Source organism: Apostichopus japonicus, chromosome 1 (genome assembly GCF_037975245.1).
Source record: "Apostichopus japonicus isolate 1M-3 chromosome 1, ASM3797524v1, whole genome shotgun sequence".
NCBI lineage: Eukaryota > Metazoa > Echinodermata > Holothuroidea > Aspidochirotida > Stichopodidae > Apostichopus > Apostichopus japonicus.
The window spans coordinates 21,598,829-21,621,311 of NC_092561.1; the positions used below are offsets into that span (position 1 = coordinate 21,598,829).

The following is a 22,483-nucleotide window of genomic DNA, read 5'->3' on the forward strand; positions in this document are numbered from 1 at the left end:
CGTCGTTTTGTTTTTATAGGATGTGACTATAAATTACCTTTTTACATTACCTTAGACTACCTAATATGTTACTCTATGGGTACAACTTACCTATAGGTATACATCTGACGATATATATAAATCTACTAAACCTGTACTATTGTTATCTACCATGGCGGGGTACATTCGTCGTTTTGTTTTTATAGGATGTGACTATAAATTACCTTTTTACATAACCTTAGACTACCTTATATGGCACTCTATGGTACAACTTACCTATAGGTATACATCTGACGATATATATAAATCTACTAAACCTGTACTATTGTTATCTACCATGGCGGGGTACATTTGTTTGTTTTTATATAGGATGTGACTATAAATTACCTTTTTACATAACCTTTGACTACCTTTTATGGCACTCTATGGTACAAGTTACCTATAGGTATACATCTGACGATATATATAAATCTACTAAACCTGTACTATTGTTATCTACCATGGCGGGGTACATTCGTCGTTTTGTTTTTATAGGATGTGACTATAAATTACCTTTTTGCATTACCTTAGACTACCTTATATGGCACTCTATGGTACAACTTACCTATAGGTATACATCTGAAGTTATATATAAATCTACTAAACCTGTACTATTGTTATCTACCATGGCGGGGTACATTCGTCGTTTTGTTTTTATAGGATGTGACTATAAATTACCTTTTTACATTACCTTAGACTACCTAATATGTTACTCTATGGGTACAACTTACCTATAGGTATACATCTGACGATATATATAAATCTACTAAACCTGTACTATTGTTATCTACCATGGCGGGGTACATTCGTCGTTTTGTTTTTATAGGATGTGACTATAAATTACCTTTTTACATTACCTTAGACTACCTTATATGGCACTCTATGGTACAACTTACCTATAGGTATACATCTGACGATATATATAAATCTACTAAACCTGTACTATTGGTATCTACCATGGCGGGGTACATTCGTTTGTTTTTATAGGATGTGACTATAAATTACCTTTTAACATTACCTAAGACTTCCTTATACGGTACTCTATGGTACAACCTACCTATAGGGGTATATCTGACGATATATATAAATCTACTAAACCTGTACTATTGTTATCTACCATGGCGGGGTACATTCGTTTGTTTTTATAGGATGTGACTATTAATTACCTTTTTACATTACCTTAGACTTCCTTATACGGTACTCTATGGTACAACCTACCTATAGGGGTATATCTGACGATATATATAAATCTACTAAACCTGTACTATTGTTATCTACCATGGCGGGGTACATTCGTTTGTTTTTATAGGATGTGACTATTAATTACCTTTTTACATTACCTTAGACTTACTTATACGGTACTCTATGGTACAACCTACCTATAGGGGTACATCTGAAGATATATAAATCTACTGAACTTGTATGAACTATGGTTATCTACCAGTGTATACATTCGTTTGTTTCCATAAAGCGCATAGATATGCATAGTACTACTATGTGAAATGCGGCATGATTGCATATCCCGCTGCACCCCATCAGTGACCCTGCCACACCCCTCCCCTTCCGCTCTCTTTTCAAGAAGTCCATATCATGTTTGAAAGCTGCAAAGTTCAAAACAGAATACGACCAAAAACCTCTGACGCAAAAAAATTACAAACACACCATCCTTATGGAAACAAGTGGCTGAAACAAGGGATCATTTTGTATAGATTTACAGATCAATGTTTTCATCGATTGTTAGTTCGCATATCTGATATCACAGCTAAAGAACATACAGCATAAATGCCAGGATGTTAATCCTATGAAGCTTGATCTAATAAGATATTTATAGGAATCTTATAAAATTGGTCGAAACTTCTTATCTATGTGTTTATCCTTTCTTACACGGGGAACAGCTTCAGCAGCTTCCTGTTCATTATACCAGCAATTGTCGGGATTTTGTTTTGCGCTTCAAGATAAACTAGAAGTTCGTTTCATTTGTTCCTACTCTGGCATGATACGTGAGTATACATTATAAGAATTAGTTACTGAATTTTACGTGAGATCGGTTAGTAATTGGAGACAAAGTATGGGCAGTAGACAGTGGCGGACTGGCCACACGGGCATTTGGGCAATGCCCGGTGGGCGGGTGGGCCGGTGGGCTGGGGAGCCTGGTAAAAAGTAAAGCCCATTTTCACAGTAGTAAATAGAATACAAGCGGTCTGTGTAGAAATATATTTTTAACTGTAGGAATCAGCTCATGAAATCACCATGTTAGTTAGTATGTTAGTTCGTAACAAACGAACGTGCTATTGGCAACCCGTCCGTGCTAATATTTTTACAACAAGATATGCAAGTACGGTGACCAATGCATTCTGATATATACATAGCATTGGCAGAGAATACAGATTTTATTAATCTGCACCTCGTCCTTCTAGAAAACGAAGTAAATAAAGGTAAAATATTATTAGATTATTTGGATATTACTCAGTAACTAAGTCCTGAGAGATTATGTATGAATAAAAATGACCCACATACAGTATAGGGTGTTTGGTTATCAAATTAGACGAATGTTAGTCGACAACTTTGAGTATTTGTCCACGGTTGACAGATTTCGCGAAATAGATCCCCACACTAATTGAATAGGGCGACAAAAGTGTGTGTAAGTATAGGGGACTACCCTTTTTTTCAAGCATGATGTCACAAAATGCTTGAAAAACTAAATATAATACAGTCTAAACATATTTTTGTTTACGTTTTTAAATTTTCTCAGTTTAAATCAAGTGCTGCTTCTGGAAAAAAAAAATTGGGTCTTTTTTAAAGGATTATTGTAACCTACAAAATTGAGAAATATAGCACAATTTTGCATCTAGGTATTCCTTAACTTCCAAAAAAACTCAATGGGGAGGCGAACAATCTTTCCCCTTAAACCCCTCCCCCAGGACGGCGATCACTATGTTAGTGACATATCAATGAATGATGGGCCGGTCTAGGTGAAAAATGCCCGGGCCGGTTTTAAGACCCAGTCCACCCCTTGCAGTAGAGAAATATTTACATTATTTCTATTACTAAATTGACGAGTAATATCTTTATACAAAACAAAAGCTGACTGCTATGAATATAACAAAACAACATTTGACATGTTGTTTAGACAACTTTGGAAAACTTGTATACTTACCGGGTTTTGTTTGCAAGTGCATGAGGGTTGATTTGATCAAATATCTATTTTAGTCTGTTTTAAGGTTCATGCATGAAATCATTCTCGAAACCATTTCTAACAACTTATATGATTAGAAAGGAGAGGCAGACGGATAAAGTGAAAGTTAGTAATCAACAACCCAACACAAATTTATCAACATTTGAGGGGAAAATCACTCGGTGACAAGAAGGAAATTCTTTATATGCCAGATCCCATTGGATACATTACCTATCTTGCTTTAAATACCCCGCTCGCGTTCCACCATAAAAGCTCTGGCGATCCATTTGAAGTCACCGTACGAATGCAAACTACAGATTTGGGAAGGAGTCTAAGGGAGACATAGGCCTATGTCCCTTCGAATATATATGAGCATACAAATTTGAGCTCTTCTTATATTACAAGTCAATTAAACACTGCCGCTACACTATAACACGATACAACAGGTCATATTCTTATATATTTACAAGTCAACTAAACACTGCTGCTACACTATTACACTATATACGACAGGTATATTAATGCATGCACGTGAATTTATTCTTATATATTTACAAGTCAACTAAACACTGCCGCTACACTATTACACGTTAGGCTATATTAATGCATGCATGCACGTGAATCTGAGCTCGGAAATATTACAAGAGTGCCGTTGTTTTCTGTTACCGAATAATGTGACATAGGACGATTGTTTCCTATAAGGGGAAGCAATACACTATACATCAGGCAATCCTGACTAGGGTAGGTGTTGTTACACTGTCTGATTAACCTCTCGATAAAAATAAAATGTTCACAAACGTTACCCAGATTCATACTTTTAGGGTTACTTTTCATACTTTCATTTCAACGATTTCTTCCGCTACATATCCGATCCCAGGTCCGTTCATGAATCAACTCTGCATGGTCTATGTCCGGCTTAAAAGTCCATTATAGAACTTAACAATTCCAAACTTAACTTCCTAGTGACGTAAATCTAATTTTTGAATTCGGAGATTTCGACCATGACAAAAAAAGAAAAAAGACTCGTCAGGTTTGAACACAGATTTCCGACTCAAATTTGTGTCGATTAAAGTCTAACGGCCTCCATATTAAAAGGTGACCTCTGTAATTGGTTAGAGCTGAATCAGATCCGAAAACTTGTATACCTCGTACGGTACGGTACTTAACCTGTATGGGAATGTGTTCTACAAATGGTTACGTGGGTCCAGCAGGTGGTTCTCAATAGGTATAGTAGCACAGTTAATGGCTCCCATTATCTTACACACTCAAATTCGTCACTTTCCAAGGCCGCTAGAGCATAGAAGTTTTCAACTGGCATGTATTACTAAACATATTGTATCTGATGGCCTGGGTTATCAAGGTTCATAGTTCTTTTGCCACTATGACTGTCTATAGATTTTGAGCTAGAATAGGTCGAAGTTTACCTCTCCAACCCATCTGTCTAATACGCTTTAACAGGGGCGTAGCGAAGGGGTTTTTGTTGGGGGGGGGTGTGGAGAATTTGATTTGCCGACGGATCTGGAAGTGGTGACTGAAATGGGGGAGGGGTCTAAGGGGAGGGGTGTCCCCCTCCGTTTTGGCAATTTTTTAGTTTTGAAACGTCCTTAGATGCAATCTGGTGCATATTTTAAGTCAAATTTGATTTGCCGACGGATCTGGAAGTGGTGACTGAAATGGGGGAGGGGTCTAATATTTAGTTTTGAAACGTCCTTAGATGCAATCTGATGTATATTTTAAGTCAAATTTGATTTGCCGACGGATCTGGAAGTGGTGACTGAAATGGGGGAGGGGTCTAAGGGGAGGGGGTGTCCCCCTCCCCTTTGGCAAATTTTTAGTTTTGAAACGTCCTTAGATGCAATCTGGTGTATATTTTAAGTCAAATTTGATTTGCCGACGGATCTGGAAGTGGTGACTGAAATGGGGGAGGGGTCTAATTTTTAGTTTTGAAACGTCCTTAGATGCAATCTGATGTATATTTTAAGTCAAATTTGATTTGCCGACGGATCTGGAAGTGGTGACTGAAATGGGGGAGGGGTCTAAGGGGAGGGGGTGTCCCCCTCGCCTTCGGAAAATTTTTAGTTTTGAAACGTCCTTAGATGCAATCTGGTGCATATTTTAAGTCAAATTTGATTTGCCGACGGATCTGGAAGTGGTGACTGAAATGGGGGAGGGGTCTAAGGGTAGGGGGTGACCCCCTCCCCTTTGGCAAATTTTTAGTTTTGAAACGTCCTTAGATGCAATCTGGTGTATATTTTAAGTCAAATTTGATTTGCCGACGGATCTGGAAGTGGTGACTGAAATGGTGGTGTCCCCCTCCCTTTGGCAATTTTTTAGTTTTGAAACGTCCTTAGATGCAATCTGGTGTATATTTTAAGTTAAATTTGATTTGCCGACGGATCTGGAAGTGGTGACTGAAATGGGGGAGGGGTCTAAGGGGAGGGGGTGTCCCCCTCCCCTTTGGCAAATTTTTAGTTTTGAAACGTCCTTAGATGCAATCTGGTGTATATTTTAAGTCAAATTTGATTTGCCGACGGATCTGGAAGTGGTGATTGAAATGGTGGTGTCCCCCTCCCCTTTGTAAAATGTTTAGTTTTGAAACGTCCTTAGATGCAATCTGATGTATATTTTAAGTCAAATTTGATTTGCCGACGGATCTGGAATTGGTGACTGAAATGGGGGAGGGGTCTAATTTTTAGTTTTGAAACGTCCTTAGATGCAATCTGATGTATATTTTAAGTCAAATTTGATTTGCCGACGGATCTGGAAGTGGTGACTGAAATGGGGGAGGGGTCTAAGGGGAGGGGGTGTCCCCCTCGCCTTTGGAAAATTTTTAGTTTTGAAACGTCCTTAGATGCAATCTGGTGCATATTTTAAGTCAAATTTGATTTGCCGACGGATCTGGAAGTGGTGACTGAAATGGGGGAGGGGTCTAATTTTTAGTTTTGAAACGTCCTTAGATGCAATCTGATGTATATTTTAAGTCAAATTTGATTTGCCGACGGATCTGGAAGTGGTGACTGAAATGGGGGAGGGGTCTAAGGGGAGGGGGTGTCCCCCTCGCCTTCGGAAAATTTTTAGTTTTGAAACGTCCTTAGATGCAATCTGGTGCATATTTTAAGTCAAATTTGATTTGCCGACGGATCTGGAAGTGGTGACTGAAATGGTGGTGTCCCCCTCCCCTTTGTAAAATTTTTAGTTTTGAAACGTCCTTAGATGCAATCTGATGTATATTTTAAGTCAAATTTGATTTGCCGACGGATCTGGAAGTGGTGACTGAAATGGGGGAGGGGTGTCCCCCTCCCCTTTGGCATATTTTTAGTTTTGAAACGTCCTTAGATGCAATCTGATGTATATTTTAAGTCAAATTTGATTTGCCGACGGATCTGGAAGTGGTGACTGAAATGGGGGAGGGGTCTAAGGGTAGGGGGTCTACCCCTCCCCTTTGGAAAAATTAGTTTGAACGTCCTTAGATGCAATCTGGTGCATATTTTAAGTCAAATTTGGCACGGAAGAAGCTCCCGTTCTCATTTTTCTATTCAGCTTTCCTTCTTTCTTCCCCTTCCGCTCTCTTCACCTTTTCTGCTTTTGCCGACAGACCCAAAATTTGCCAACAGCGACCAAATTATTGGGGGGGTGTGACACCCCCCACACCCCCCGCTCGCTACGCCCCTGCGCTTTAAATCACCTTCAATCCTCCAGTTTATTCGACCTTCAGTAGTTCATTTCAGTAGAACATAGCCAGTTAGTTGTTAGTGTCAGAGACACGGTAATCTTGGCAAATCCAAACAAACGACGTAAAGCTTAAGATTCGCCCAGTCATATCGAGAATACAATATAGTCTCAAAAGGAAATTGGAATATGGAGAAACTTCGTGAAAGAAAGTACTGCAACATAGAAATGAAAACAAACAAAAGTTGGTCAACAAGGATAAAACTAATTAAGAATGAAGTACCATTGACCACAACAGTTGTTACGATATACCACTAAGAAGCAACAAGCAGAGGTGTGGCGAGGGATGTAAGATCCCCTCCCCTGCTGTCGGTGGAAAGTTTCAATTTAGTCGTTATGCATAACTTAGTAAAAAGCAAAGAAAAAAACGTAATAGATTACACCAATATAGTATGAGCATGAACTACTTGTATTTACAGATTCCATCTAAACACTGTTAGACCTCCCATCCCATCTCGACCCCGTTCTCAACTTTCCTCCCTATTTACCCCTCCTGACACCCTACATGATCTTCCAATCCCCTTCCCTCTCGATAATCTATCCTCTCCCGATCACACTACCTGCAATTCACTGGTCACTCACCCACCCTGAGCTCCCTCCCTTGCCGAACTCGCTCCGTCCCGATCATTCTCTTGTCCGTACAAAATAACGTTATCCTTAGACAGTTATATATGTTAATGTGGCCAGTCAGTTGTATTTGTGAATGTGGACAGCCGTATTCATTTTCTCCTAATATAGTAAAGTTGCTTTAGGGCATTAGCATCAGTTAATACTGAAGCTCCTGAAGTGTTATTGTCAGTAAGGGTAGTGCATACCTTCACCCTGAAATACGAAAATAAAAGAAATGGAAGGTAAAATTGTTTGTCTCCTTTGCGGCACTATGACGTCACCTGTAAAGTCACTGAACGAGCACCGTTGTCATGACATTTGTTACACTGGGACATATTCCAATCGTCCATCAGATTTGAGTTAACTGTCTGAGGGAGTTCTTGTCACGCAAATCGCTATCGTATAGTGATTTCATTCACATGACAAAGCAAGATGTTACCCATAGTAACCTTTCCAGCGCATTGTATTCAGTTATGTAAACAAATGTAAGTTAATGTTAAACCGCCAGTTACTTTCTCTTTTTTTGTTATATTTATTTTTGTCTTCTTTTATAGATGATAGACGAACTTTCAATGGTACACCGCGTGAGAACTTTCACCATGAAGTTTAATTTATTATATTTATGTTTATTTCCAAATTAGACTTGAATCGAATTTGTATTGATATAGCTAAGTTATATCGTTTCTTTGTTTACCTTATTTCATTAACAATTAAGATTTAATTAGGCTTTCACTTTCAGTTAAGCAGAGGTGTGGCGAGGGATGTAAGATCCCCTCCCCTGCCGTCGGTAAAAAGTTTCAATTTAGTCGTTATGCATAACTTAGTAAAAAGCAAAGAAAAAAACGTAATAGATTACACCAATATAGTATGAGCATGAACTACTTGTATTTACAGATTCCATCTAAACACTGTTAGACCTCCCCTCCCATCTCGACCCCGTTCTCAACTTTCCTCCCTATTTACCCCTCCTGACACCCTACATGATCTTCCAATCCCCTTCCCTCTCGATCATCTATCCTCTCCCGATCACACTACCTGCAATTCACTGGTCACTCACCCACCCTGAGCTCCCTCCCTTGCCGAACTCGCTCCTTCCCGATCATTCTCTTGTCCGTACAAAATAACGTTATCCTTAGACAGTTAATTATGTTAATGTGGCCAGTCAGTTGTATTTGTGAATGTGGACAGCCGTATTCATTTTCTCCTAATATAGTAAAGTTGCTTTAGGGCATTAGCATCAGTTAATACTGAAGCTCCGGAAGTGTTATTGTCAGTAAGGGTAGTGCATACCTTCACCCTGAAATACGAAAATAAAAGAAATGGAAGGTAAAATTGTTTGTCTCCTTTGCGGCACTATGACGTCACCTGTAAAGTCACTGAACGAGCACCGTTGTCATGACATTTGTTACACTGGGACATATTCCAATCGTCCATCAGATTTGAGTTAACTGTCTGAGGGAGTTCTTGTCACGCAAATCGCTATCGTATAGTGATTTCATTCACATGACAAAGCAAGATGTTACCCATAGTAACCTTTCCAGCGCATTGTATTCAGTTATGTAAACAAATGTAAGTTAATGTTAAACCGCCAGTTACTTTCTCTTTTTTTGTTATATTTATTTTTGTCTTCTTTTATAGATGATAGACGAACTTTCAATGGTACACCGCGTGAGAACTTTCACCATGAAGTTTAATTTATTATATTTATGTTTATTTCCAAATTAGACTTGAATCGAATTTGTATTGATATAGCTAAGTTATATCGTTTCTTTGTTTACCTTATTTCATTAACAATTAAGATTTAATTAGGCTTTCACTTTCAGTTACTTTTGTATAGATTTTACATTTTATATAAGTGGGGAATTGTTTATTTTGCAGTGCATACGATATTAATTTCATAAGAGATATGAACTGAAGCCTCTATATATAGTGTTAAGTTAAGCAATGCATTTTGTTTCGTTACTGGCGGAAAATAAGGAAATATATTTAATTATTTAGAAACGTCAGTCTCATGAGGGCCTCATTAATTGCCGTATGCGTTATACAAAATATAGATCTCACCTTTCTTTTACACGCAACCATCACGAATTAGTGTTGACGGATAGGCCAACGAATCTACTAACTTATGTACTGATGCCTTGTTAGTCGGCACTTACCATGGAACTCCAGGCTATGACATTTGTGTGTTGTTAGATAACCTAAGCCAAAAGAAATTTGACGTCATAACAAACACTGTAAAATACAATTAAAAACAGAAATATGACAGGAACCTGAAAAACATCTCACAATGTAGTACTCATCAGACGGTCATCGTGTTGGTGTTGTGATATTAACGTACTCATCACACGGTCATCGTGTTGGTGTTGTGACATTAACGTACTCATCACAAGGTTATCGTGCTGGTGTTGTGGTATTGACGTACTCATCACACGGCCATCGTGTTGGTGTTGTGATGTTGACGTACTCATCACAAGGTCATCGTGATGGTGTGGAGATATTGACGTACTTATCGCACGGTCATCGTGTTGGTGTTGTGATATTGACGTACTCATCACAAGGTCATCGTGATGGTGTTGTGATATTGACGTACTTATTGCACGGTCATCGTGTTGGTGTTGTGATATTAACGTACTAATCACACGGTCATCGTGTTGGTGTTTTGACATTAACGTACTCATCACACGGTCATCGCGTTGGTGTTGTGAAATTGACGTACTCATCACACGGTCACCGTGTTGGTGTTGTGATATTAACGTACTCATCACACGGTCATCGTGTTGGTGATGTGATATTGACGTACTTATCACAAGGTCATCGTGTTGGTGTTGTGATATTAACGTACTCATCACACATGATCATATGTTAGCATCAGATCAGCTGCTTGGGCCGGGGCAAAGAGGATCGTGTTCCCCCCCCCCCCCACCCTACCTTGCAGATTACTTCCCCTCTCCCCATCTGAGCCACTATCTTGTGTACCAAACTCCAAAAGATTCATAAAACGAGTATTGTGCCCCTGCTTAAATTGCTGGTGCCTCACCTGGTTACCATTGACCCCCCCCCCCCCACCTCTCCATCAATTCATTCCCTGCCGGTATATAGCAATACAAACTTAGTATATATATTTTGCATGTACACAGTTACACTAGAACGAATGTCTGTTGTTTACTGTCATTTCAAAGTTGAACCACAGACCAAAGGTGAAAGATTAACTATTAAAATGATCTGGCTCTGAATATCTTTGTAATTAGTTGTATCCACGTGTTTGTTGTCTTAGTGAGTTGATCTCCATATATATGACAGAGGAAAACATCTGTGCTTGTCCTTTACAGCTATGAATGCAATTCACCGCATAATCCTCAAACCATCCGCTCGCGGTGTTGATAGTTCTCTAAAGCGCATGTGTGTCAATTTCATACTTGATACTACAACAACCGGCGTTTCACCAGGTGAGCTTACTTGACGACACTTGTAATTGTTCTGACTACATTAATGCTAATGTTGGCAAAATATCAGAAACCTATTGAATGAGATAAGTTGGGGCTGAGTTGACAACTTCTGGCAAGTTTACTGGAGCCATCGTGCATTATTTAAATAATAATTGCAACTTGTTAAAATCCCCCCCCCCACACCTCTCTTAATTTTGTTACGTCAGATGAACGGCTATTAGTGAGTGGGCAATTTGATTAATAAAATATCTCGTGCCAGATAATTTCATCAGGTTTGTGGTATATTCGCTTTCGTCTTTGACAAGAAATACATGCTAATGTACTTTTTGGGGGGTCAAATACGGAAGCGAAAGATGTATTAATCAATCTATATGAAAAAATATCATTTCAAAATGGACATCCTTGAAGTTGGAATCTCTAGCTTTCGTCTTTGTTAGTCTGTGCTAAAAGGTCTAGCGTCATTAACGCAATGTCAGTATTGACATAGCAGAGAGCAGGAATGGATATAATCACTATAAAAACGGAGAGCATTATTCATAAGTTAGACAAGTTAGAAGCAAACCATCGTCTATCAGCGGTGTGACCAAGAACACAGTTACGTAAAAGGTGATACTGTTTCGGAGATACCGGCATGTTTTAAATGTTGTTACATATGTTGTTTACTGGCGCTATGCCCCCCCCCCACACACACACAAATAACATTTAACCTATGATATTCCCCAAACGGAGAACAATAGTCTGACCACCGTCTGACGGTTCCTGACCCCACCCCCACCCCTAACTAGGCTATTCTTGTAATGTCCTAAGTCAGTAAATTCCCATGGAATATCCTTCCCAGAAACGTTTACAAATTTACACACGGTTTAACACGGGTGGGGTGGGGGAGGGGTACGATTTTCTGGTGAAAGGTTCCACCTCAATACAATGAAATTAGTATAGTATGCTACCTATAGTGCATATGCCAATATCATCTCTAATATGTACGGTATGCCTACATATTTATTCGAATATTGTATACCGAGTTGCGATCATTTCCTTGTTTTGCTCTTCCTTGTTACAGGCGGCATTTGGTTCAGTAACATTCTGCATAGCTGGGAGAACATTCTACTGCGCACGGTAATCACATTACTTATGTTTTTCTTTACACTCTTAGAACAATACTGAACATGTATATTCGTACATCATTCTATGCTGTGGTGCCTATCGTACTGATATATGCAGAAATACGATATAATGGTTAGGTGCTTCGACCTGTCTAATTGACCTGTAAAAGTGCGCTGCATTTGCTTCCGTATAATGCTGACGAATCCAATGGTCATTCATTGGAGGATTAATATAGGGGTGGGAATTATTAAAGGTGTGGGATTCACTGGGGTCATTGAAGCCACCTCCTTTGTTGGGGGTCCCCAAAAAAATTAAATTCATTCTTTTATCGACTTTTATCTTTTATCGTCAAATGGTTCATTCTGAGCCATATTTAGATTACAGTTATTAATTGTAATCAAAATAAAATAAAACTGTTAGCAAACTGCTTATCCACTAGAGCGCCTGTGTAGGAGAATGTGTAAAGTAAGTTGGCCTGACGTTTCGATCCTAGCAGGATCTTCTTCAAAGGCTAAATCACAAGTAACACTAACAAAAGGGACAAAAACACGCACAGAATACAGACAGGTTAATGAGCATGGTGAACACAAAGAGATAGATGTAAGGGGATTAGTAGACAAGGGATTAGTAGACAAAGTTATAAATTGTAAATAAACTCCAAAGTTCCCCTGACTGATTTAGGTATAGTGACTAGAGTCGTTAGGGGAGGGCCAAATGCGAATGAAGTATTTTATTTAGGGTGCTGCCGTGGTTTTATTATGGGGGTGTTGGGGTTCTCCGCAGAAAAAAAATGCAGAAGTCAAATGGTGCTTTCTGGGGCATATTTAGAGTATAAGGTCTATCTAAGTAGCCCTAAACGCAAGGTTTTGCGAATGAATACTTGTGTGAGGTTGAAGGGAGGGGGGAGGGGTGCACCCGTAACAGTCCTCCTCCGACCTTAAAGCAAAGCAAGCATCCTCTACTGAACCATTGCCCCGCACTCCGCATCACCCCCCCCCTCCCCTCCTGTACTCCTATAACCCAATATAATTGTTTATTTCTTACTAGACGTATGACACACTCCAAGTTTCTTCTGAGTTATCCGTTGATTATATACGTCGCGGCCTTCACTCTATGGCTCATTGATAATAACTTCTGTGAGCAGCTTAGGTAAGTTAGAATAACAAGTCCTATATGTTTACAATTCAGTTTTCAATTAAAACAACGTTCGTTTGTCAAAAACAAATTAAGAATACAAATATAGTGTGATTCGGTGAGTTTGACATCATGAAGTGACATTGTTAAATTAAAGCCACGATATCTTCCGAAAGCATTAATTTGTTCCTAACGTTTGGCGGAGAGCCAAGTTCTGCATAACAAACGTTTTTATTACAAATGGCACCTATGAATGGTAGTACTTCCCTTTAATGAAAAAGAAATCCTTTAACGACATTTCACCAACCAATGTTGGCGTACACGTTACAAAATACAGTATACACAACAATAAATATTTACTCTTGACTTTTTTAAATGTATATTGCTCTATCTTTTCTTACAGGGCAATTCGGAGTCACCTACCCTTTCCTCTTTCAGGACTGTTTCAGTTCCATGCTTGGTGGGACGTCTTTACCGCCCTTGCCAGCCAATCACAAGCATTTAAGTAAGTTTTTCCCCGCCCACCTACCCCTATCCCTTCCACCTCGAATGTGTTAGACCTTTCATATCAGTTTCACTGAGACGTGTACGCTCCAGCGTTGTTATCCACCAATGATACAGTATATAGATACTGAGTTGAAATAACAGCGGATTAACTATTCGTCTCAATGTAAAGAACATGGTGAGGGGGGCACATGACATGTGAATACATTTGTAGGATGTGGTTTCACATTTTCGACCAAATGAAAAATGTATTATTATATATGTGTGTTAATGGTCATTGTTAACATTGTTTGTAAACATATATCGATTAATCTTGCATTCATGCGGAAACATCTACTTGTGATTTCTGATTCGCGTACAATGTATGCGGCTCTATTTGGTGATCTGCATTTAAAAAGTGAATACTCAAATTTCTTCCCGCAAGGCGTAGGCTAAAATGTTGCTGTTATTAGTGTTATATAGTGGTATTATTGTAAATAGCCTTTACTAATCCTCTCAAACTTTTGAAATGGTTCTGAAAATAAAATCCCATTCTCCCAAACAGATGATCGATCTGATGTGTGATACTTTCTTTATACAATTTATGACTTTTTTGCTAGCATTACTGAACTAATATATTAAGTATATCACTTAAGTTTTTTCCCTCGCTCTTTTCCCATTTTGGGTTTCGATGATAATCGTAACCTATGCATTCATGCAGGCGGAGAGTGCGTGTATGTGTGTGTTTGTGTGTGTGTACAGAACGAAAGCAAAAGCACAACAGCTTATGTGTAAGGTAATGACACAGGTTCACCATCATTTGGTCTTCCATCTTCGATTAATACACATAAGAAGTAAAGATAATAAATATTAAGAAATTAACATAAGTGTTAAAAGTTGTAACCAGTGCTTGATGTAGATCAATGTACAGATTTAACGGGAAGATGGACCAATAACAGGTTTAATGATCTGAGAGGGACAAACATCAAATACACTTTCATGACCATATTCCACTTTTCTTGCTATGCACTCATGTTACTTGAGCAATGATCTTTGTAAGGTTTCCTCATATTTAGGGCTTTATTTTTATTCTTCTCCTGTACTTCTATTTACCATGAATGCAATTCATTATATTGGTTTTGTCAAATAATTTAATCATTCTCCTCACATCATGGAGTTGATTTAGTTCCTTCTTCTGGTGTTTGGTTCCCTCATTCCTATGGAACCTTCTGGTTATATCTTTTGTTCTTGTCCCTTTTGCCCGTTTCGGTTCTTTTTAACTTTTGGTCATACTATGAATCCTTCTCCTCATCTCCTGGACTTTATTTAGTTCCTTCATCTGTGTTTGGTACCCGCATCCCTTTTGGCTATTCCGGTTCTTTCTAATGTTTGGTCATATTATGAATCCTTCTCCTCATCTCCTGGACTTTTATTAGTTCCTTCGTCTGTGCTTGGTACCCGCATCCCTTTTGGCCATTCTGGTTCTTTCTAATGTTTGGTCATACTATGAATCCTTCTCCTCATCTCCTGGACTTTATTTAGTTCCTTCATCTGTGTTTGGTACCCGCATCCCTTTTGGCCATTCCGGTTCTTTCTAATGTTTGGTCATATTATGAATCCTTCTCCCCATCTCCTGGACTTTTTTTTAGTTCCTTCGTCTGTGTTTGGTACCCGCATCCCTTTTGGCCATTCCGGTTCTTTCTAATGTTTGGTCATATTATGAATCATTCTCCTCATCTCCTGGACTTTATTTAGTTCCTTCGTCTGTGTTTGCTACCCTCATCCCTTTTGGCTGTTCCGGTTCTTTTTAATGTTTAGTCATATTATGAATCATTCTCCTCATCTCCTGGACTTTATTTAGTTCTTTCGTCTGTGTTTGCTACCCTCATCCCTTTTGGCCATTCCGGTTCTTGTAATGTTTAGTCATATTATGAATCATTTTCCTCATCTCCTAAACTTTATTTAGTTCCTTCGTCTGTGTTTTGTACCCTCATCCCTTTTGGCCATTCCGGTTCTTTCTAATGTTTGGTCATATTATGAATCCTTCTCCTCATCTCCTGGACTTTACTTAATTCTTTCTTCTGGTGTTTGATGACTTCATCTTTCTCCTTCCCTGCAGTCTCCAGCTGTTTGTATTTATCCTGAACTTCTTTGAGCTGTAAATAGTAAAATGACAAGAGTTATATATTCCCCTACATGTAACACCAAATATGTGGTAACATTTAAGGACTGATCAAATCTGTTGTCATAAGCTTTATTCAAAACACTTACCTCTGCAGTGGTCATTTACTGCTGGTGATATCAAAACTTGAACAATCACTTGTAACATTGTCTTAAATTTAAGCCAGTGGATTTGCTAGACTAGCAGACAGCTGTTCTTGCTCTAGAGCTGGGAGGGGGAGGGGGGAGTGGATAGTGAGAAGGAGGTATACCTGCTGCTTCAAATCTTCAATATTTTCCTGTGATTTCTCCTGTTTCTTCTCCAGTTGTTCGTTTATCCTCTCGAGACCATCTTTGTCCTTTGCTAACTGTTTCGTCTTCTCCACCGCAGCTTGAAGTTCTAAATCTTGTTCGTTGGCTTTCTTTTCTTTTCTGCGAATCTGTTCCTCAAAGTAAGTGGTTGCTCTGGCAGAAGAAAAGAAATTATATATTATTTGGGGGGTAAAGATACAGGTCATACCATATCTACCACTAGTAAGGATTATATTTGAAATGAAACAATAAAAGACAAGGGATAGGCATTGACATTCTGGCTTTTATTAAATGCCACTTTTGTAGTCCATCAAAAGGTAAATTTGGACTATCCTTTTAAACTATTCAATCTCTGGACTATCCTTTTAAACAATTTAGTCTCTGGACTATCCTTTTAAACTATTTAGTCCCTGGACTATCTTTTTAATCAATTTAGTCCCTGGACTATCCTTTTAAACTATTCAGTCCCTGGACTATCCTTTTAAACAATTTAATCTCTGGACTATCCTTTTAAACTAAATACTTACTCTTCATACTGCAGGGATGAGACTGAGCCGGGGAAAAAAAATTTGAAATTTATCGATCGCCGTCCTGAGGGAGGGGGTGTCCCCCTCCCCTTTAGCATTTTTTTGTCAGGTAAGGAGGGCTTAGATGCAAAATGGTGGACTCTAGATGGAATCTATCACATCACGTAACTCGCCAAAAAAGTGTGGAATTTCTGCTTGTATAATTTATCCATCAGCTTTTTTGAACCAAAAAAAGGCTTTTTGCTTGCTTTGTGCTACTTGATTCCACCACTGGTCAAATTCGGTGTTCCTTCCCTTCACAGTCCAGCATGTTCGGCAAAAAAAAAAAAATTAAATCAAAAAAATAATAAAAAATAATAAAAAACGCGAATTACGAGAAAAAACGCGAAAATGAAAAAAAAAAATCGGAAATCGGCGTTTCCGCGGAAGAGTCTCATGCCTGATACTGACTCTTGAGTGTGCATCAAACAGTGGTGACGGAACGGGAGGGGGATTGGGGGCTAAAGGCATTATGATTGTTTTATCATCTCAACTCATCTGATATGTATTACCATATTTCATAGATTGTTTTTTTTCTCATCAATTGAGAAATTGCAGACATGAGATCCATATTTTCAGGCTAGGTACATGCAGCTTAGAATACTCGGGGAGTGCCGTTTTCGGCCATCTGGGGGGTTTGTAAAGCCACAAATTTTATGGTACGCTCCGCGCCAACCGATGGTGGCGCTCCGCTTAGATAGTCTTACGTTCAGGCGCGGCTGGACCAGTCAGACCCCCCCCCCCCCCGTCACAAATCCTGCATCCGCCCCTGTAATATCAATATTTGAATAATTTATAATTCATTGAATTTCTTTATAAGGCTTAAAAAATACGATGGATATACAATAGTAGACCTTAACTATTCCGAGTCATTTTGATATGTGAACCTTTAAATGTGACACTGTCAACATGATAATTGATGTTATTTTGCATCTAAAGACAGTTGACCTTTATATAACAATAGTTCTGAAACTCACAAATGTAAATCTGGACAATACTGAAGTTCACTTCAGCTTTCTTTTTATTGAAAGATTGTCACACTTTGACCCTTCGTGACGTTAAACAAACCCAGACATACTTGACTTCGAAGAAAACTGCAGGTTTCGTGTATTCAGTATTAAGGTGTACTTACATATTACTTATGAATTTATCGAAGCTCTACTTTCCTAGCTATTGGAAATTACAAACTTTCCAGAGTTCAGTAGGGTGTTACTTAGTAACAATGTGGATCAATATGCCAAACATGAGCCCATGCAAACGTCGCTTTGGGGTCATAGTGTTTGCAAGACGTTGACTTCAACTGACATTCGATTGTTACAGATAGGGTTATCCTGTTCGCTCACGTGGAACCACACACATAACATGTACTTAAACCAACGTGTGCATATTTTGAGTTATATTCTTTACAAGCCAAGGTGTCATGACCACACGCATCTATGCTGACACATGCACACGGAATTACCACCGCATAGATTCCAAATTGCCCTTGGCAGAGGAATGGTAAGCTGGGGGTCGCGTGTGTGGTTAGGAGTTTGGTTTGGAGTCGAAGAGGGAATGGACAGAATAAAGAAACAATGAGTAATTGTGAAATGATGATACAAATGTATGCTCGTTGGACATTACCTTTAGTGGATCATCACATTATCTGCCAACTTTGGTGGACTTTAAAATGGAGAATAAAGTACAAATAAACACAAGCTTATCACATTATTATATCATGTTCTATATTCCACAGTATTTGACAGTAACGGGATGAAGCTTCGTAAAAATAACATATCACTACATTAATACCACTGATACATTAACCATTTACTTTAAAGAAAAATAGATATTATCTTAAATGTTTAATGTAATAAATATACAATTATTGGAAACCATTGAATTGACACAACTACAACACAAATAATATTTACATATTGAAATACAAGAAAAGAGGCTAAAACAGTTGCAAGCTGGCACACATTTGGAATAATAACAACCACCTCAATGGTACTTTCAGGTTTTATGGGTAACGCTGAGTAACGCATGAATAGGTCTTTACAGTTAGTAAGTGGTGCGTGTGTGTGTGTACAGAAAGAAAGCAGAAGCACAACATAATGTGTAAGGTAATGACACAGGGTCACCATCATTTGGTCTTCCATCTTCGATTTCAACACATAAAGATAATAAATATTAAGAAATTAACATAAGTGTTAAAAGTCGTGACCAGTGCTTGATGTAGATCATTGTACAGATTTAATTGGAGGATTGACCAATAACAGGTTTAATGATCTGAGGAGGACAAACATCAAATTAACTTTCATGACTATATTCAAAATTTCTTCAGATGCACTCATGTCACTTGAGCAATGATCTTTGTAAGGTTTCCTCATCTTTAGGGCTTTATTTTGGTTCTTCTCCTAGTGTTTGTGCCTGTACTTCTATTTACCATGAATGCAATTGCTTATATTGGTTTTGTCAAATAATTTAATCATTCTCCTCACATAATGGACTTGATTTAGTTCCTTCTTCTGGTGTTTAGTTCCCTTATTCCTATGGAACCTTCTGGTTATTTCTATTGTTTTTGTCCCTATTTCCCGTTCCGGTTCTTTTTAACTTTTGGTCATACTATGAATCCTTCTCCTCATCTCCTGGACTTTTTTTAGTTCCTTCGTCTGTGTTTGCTACCCTCATCCCTTTTGGCCATTCCGGTTTTTTCTAATGTTTAGTCATATTATGAATCATTCTCCTCATCTCCTGGACTTTTTTTAGTTCCTTCGTCTGTGTTTGCTACCCGCATCCTTCTGGCCATTCCGGTCCTTTCTAATGTTTGATCATATTATGAATCATTCTCCTCAACTCCTGGACTTTACTTAGTTCCTTCGTCTGTGTTTGCTACCCTCATCCCTTTTGGCCGTTCCTGTCCTGTGTAATGTTTAGTCATATTATTAATCATTCTTCTCATCTCCTGGACTTTATTTAGTTCCTTCGTCTGTGTTTGCTACCCTCATCCCTTTTGGCCGTTCCTGTCCTGTCTAATGTTTGGTTATATTATGAATCATTCTCCTCATCTCCTGGACTTTACTTAGTTCCTCCGTCTGTGTTTGCTACCCTCATCCCTTTTGGCTATTCCGGTTCTTTCTAATGTTTGGTCATATTATGAATCATTCTCCTCATCTCCTGGACTTTATTTAGTTCCTTGTCTGTGTTTTGTACCCTTATCCCTTCTGGCGTTCCGGTTCTTTCTAATGTTTGGTCATATTATGAATCATTCTCCTCATCTCCTGGACTTTATTTAGTTCCTTCGTCTGTGTTTGCTACCCTCATCCCTTTTGGCTGTTCCGGTTCTTTTTAATGTTTAGTCATATTATGAATCATTCTCCTCATCTCCTGGACTTTATTTAGTTCTTTCGTCTGTGTTTGCTACCCTCATCCCTTTTTGCCATTCCGGTCCTTTCTAATGTTTGGTCATATCATGAATCATTCTCCTCATCTCCTGGACTTTTTTTTAGTTCCTTCTTCTGTGTTTGCTACCCTCATCCCTTTTGGCCGTTCCTGTCCTGTCTAATGTTTAGTCATATTATTAATCATTCTTCTCATCTCCTGGACTTTATTTAGTTCCTTCGTCTGTGTTTGCTACCCTCATCCCTTTTGGCCGTTCCTGTCCTGTCTAATGTTTGGTTATATTATGAATCATTCTCCTCATCTCCTGGACTTTACTTAGTTCCTTCGTCTGTGTTTGCTACCCTCATCCCTTTTGGCTATTCCGGTTCTTTCTAATGTTTGGTCATATTATGAATCATTCTCCTCATCTCCTGGACTTTATTTAGTTCCTTGTCTGTGTTTTGTACCCTTATCCCTTCTGGCGTTCCGGTTCTTTCTAATGTTTGGTCATATCATGAACCATTTTCCCCATCTCCTGGACTTTATTTAGTTACTTCGTATGTGTTTGCTACCCTCATCCCTTTGGCCGTTCCTGTCCTGTCTAATGTTTAGTCATATTATGAATCCTTCTCCTCATCTCCTGGACTTTATTTAGTTCCTTCGTTTGTGTTTGCTACCCTCATCCCTTTTGATCATTCTGGTTCTCTCTAATGTTTAGTCATATTATGAATCATTCTCCTCATCTCCTGGACTTTATTTAGTTCCTTCGTCTGTGTTTGCTACCCTCATCCCTTTTGGCCGTTCCTGTCCTGTCTAATGTTCAGTCATATTATTAATCATTCTCCTCATCTCCTGGACTTTACTTAGTTTCTTCATCTGTGTTTGCTACCCTCATCCCTTCCGGTCCTTTCTAATGTTTAGTCATATTATTAATCATTCTTCTCATCTCCTGGACTTTATTTAGTTCCTTCGTCTGTGTTTGCTACCCTCATTCCTTTTGGCCATTCCAGTTCTTTCTAATGTTTGGTCATATCATGAATCATTCTCCTCATCTCCTGGACTTTACTTAATTCTTTCTTCTGGTGTTTAATTACTTCATCCTTCTCTTTCCCTGCAGTCTCCATCTGTTTGTATTTACCCTGAACTTCTTTGAGCTGTAAATAGTAAAACAACAGAGTTATTTATTCCCCTACATCTGACACCAAATCTGTGGTAACATGTAAGGACGGATAAAATCTGTTTTCATAAGCTTTATTCCAAACACTTACCTCTGCAGTGGTCATTTACTGCTGGTGATATCAAAACTTGAACAATCACTTGTAACATTGTCTAAAATTGTTTATATCTTTTTTCATTAAGCCAGTAGATTTGCTAGACTAGCAGACAGCTGTTCTTGTTCTAGAGCTGGGAGGGGGAGGGTGTTGGTGAGAAGGGGGGTATACCTGCTGCTTTAAATCTTCAATATTTTCCTGTGATTTCTCCTGTTTCTTCTCCAGTTGTTCGTTTATCCTCTCGAGACCATCTTTGTCCTTTGCTAACTGTTTCGTCTTCTCCACCGCAGCTTGAAGTTCTAAATCTTGTTCGTTGGCTTTCTTTTCTTTTCTGCGAATCTGTTCCTCAAAGTTAGTGGTTGCTCTGGCAGAAGAAAAGAAATTATATAATTTTTTGGAAGGTAAAGATACAGGTAATACCATGTCTTCCACTAGTAAGGATTATATTTGAAATGAAACGATGAAAGACAAGGGATGAGGAATTGACATTCTGGCTATTTACTGATTAAAATGCCACTTTTGTAGTCCATCAAAAGATAAATTTAGTCTCTGGACTGTCTTTTTAAATTATTCAGTCTCTGGACTATTCTTTTAAACTATTCAGTCCCTGGATTATCCTTTTAAGCAATTTAGTCTCTGGACTATCGTTTTGAACTATTCAGTCCGTGGACTACCCTTTTAAACTATTCAGTCCCTGGACTATCCTTTTAAGAAATTTAGTCTCTGGACTATCCTTTTGAACTATTTTGTCCCTGTACTATCCTTTTAAGCAATTTAGTCTCTGGACTATCCTTTTGAACTATTCAGTCCCTGGACTATCCTTTTAAACTTTTCATTCCCTGGACTATCCTTTTGAACTATTTAGTCTCTGGACTATCCTTTTGAACTATTTAGTATCTGGACTATCCTTCTGAATTATTTAGTCCCTGGAATATCCTTTTAAACAATTTAGTCTCTGGACCATCCTTTTAAACTAAATACTTACTCTTCATACTGACTCTTGAGTGTTTCCAAGTGTCGCTTCAGCATCACACATATTTCCTGCTTGGAAGTTAGCTCTTGAGTGACGGAATTGAGGTTACCCTCTGTTTCTTTCAACCTGAGGAAAATATG

General features: G+C 38.6%; 2 protein-coding genes across 11 annotated transcripts in view; one reads left to right on the forward strand and one right to left on the reverse strand.

Moving 5' to 3' along the window:
- The window catches only part of LOC139971680 (protein CIP2A-like), an 86,087-nt gene that overhangs the window by 36,882 nt on the left and 26,722 nt on the right, over window positions 1-22,483 (reverse strand). For 4 of the 7 annotated variants that reach the window (XM_071978386.1, XM_071978395.1, XM_071978377.1 and 1 more), the window contains 3 exons: window positions 22,356-22,469; window positions 21,542-21,734; window positions 18,436-21,253 (listed from right to left, as the gene is read on the reverse strand). The exons of 2 other annotated variants lie outside the window; for them this stretch is intronic. In XM_071978386.1, the coding sequence (XP_071834487.1) occupies window positions 21,116-21,253; window positions 21,542-21,734; window positions 22,356-22,469 (445 nt within the window). In that variant the 3' untranslated portion in view covers window positions 18,436-21,115. Of the gene's footprint in view, window positions 1-14,767; window positions 15,855-18,435; window positions 21,254-21,541; window positions 21,735-22,355; window positions 22,470-22,483 lie in introns of those variants that run through there. One more of the 7 variants, XM_071978405.1, reaches the window with a different exon arrangement.
- Window positions 1,570-14,614, forward strand: LOC139971738 (uncharacterized). 4 transcript variants are annotated; one of them, XM_071978457.1, is made up of 7 exons: window positions 1,570-2,018; window positions 8,086-8,106; window positions 9,170-9,190; window positions 10,861-10,977; window positions 12,038-12,093; window positions 13,129-13,230; window positions 13,619-14,614. In XM_071978457.1, exons 1-6 carry the CDS (start codon window positions 1,883-1,885, stop codon window positions 13,204-13,206), a joined length of 429 nt encoding a protein of 142 aa, XP_071834558.1. In that variant the 5' UTR covers window positions 1,570-1,882; the 3' UTR covers window positions 13,207-13,230; window positions 13,619-14,614. The 4 variants fall into 4 exon arrangements, 2 of the variants coding, with proteins under 2 accessions (XP_071834558.1, XP_071834566.1); XM_071978465.1 differs by lacking the exon at window positions 9,170-9,190 and having other exon boundaries at window positions 1,623-2,018; XR_011794474.1 differs by lacking the exons at window positions 8,086-8,106; window positions 9,170-9,190 and having other exon boundaries at window positions 1,646-2,018.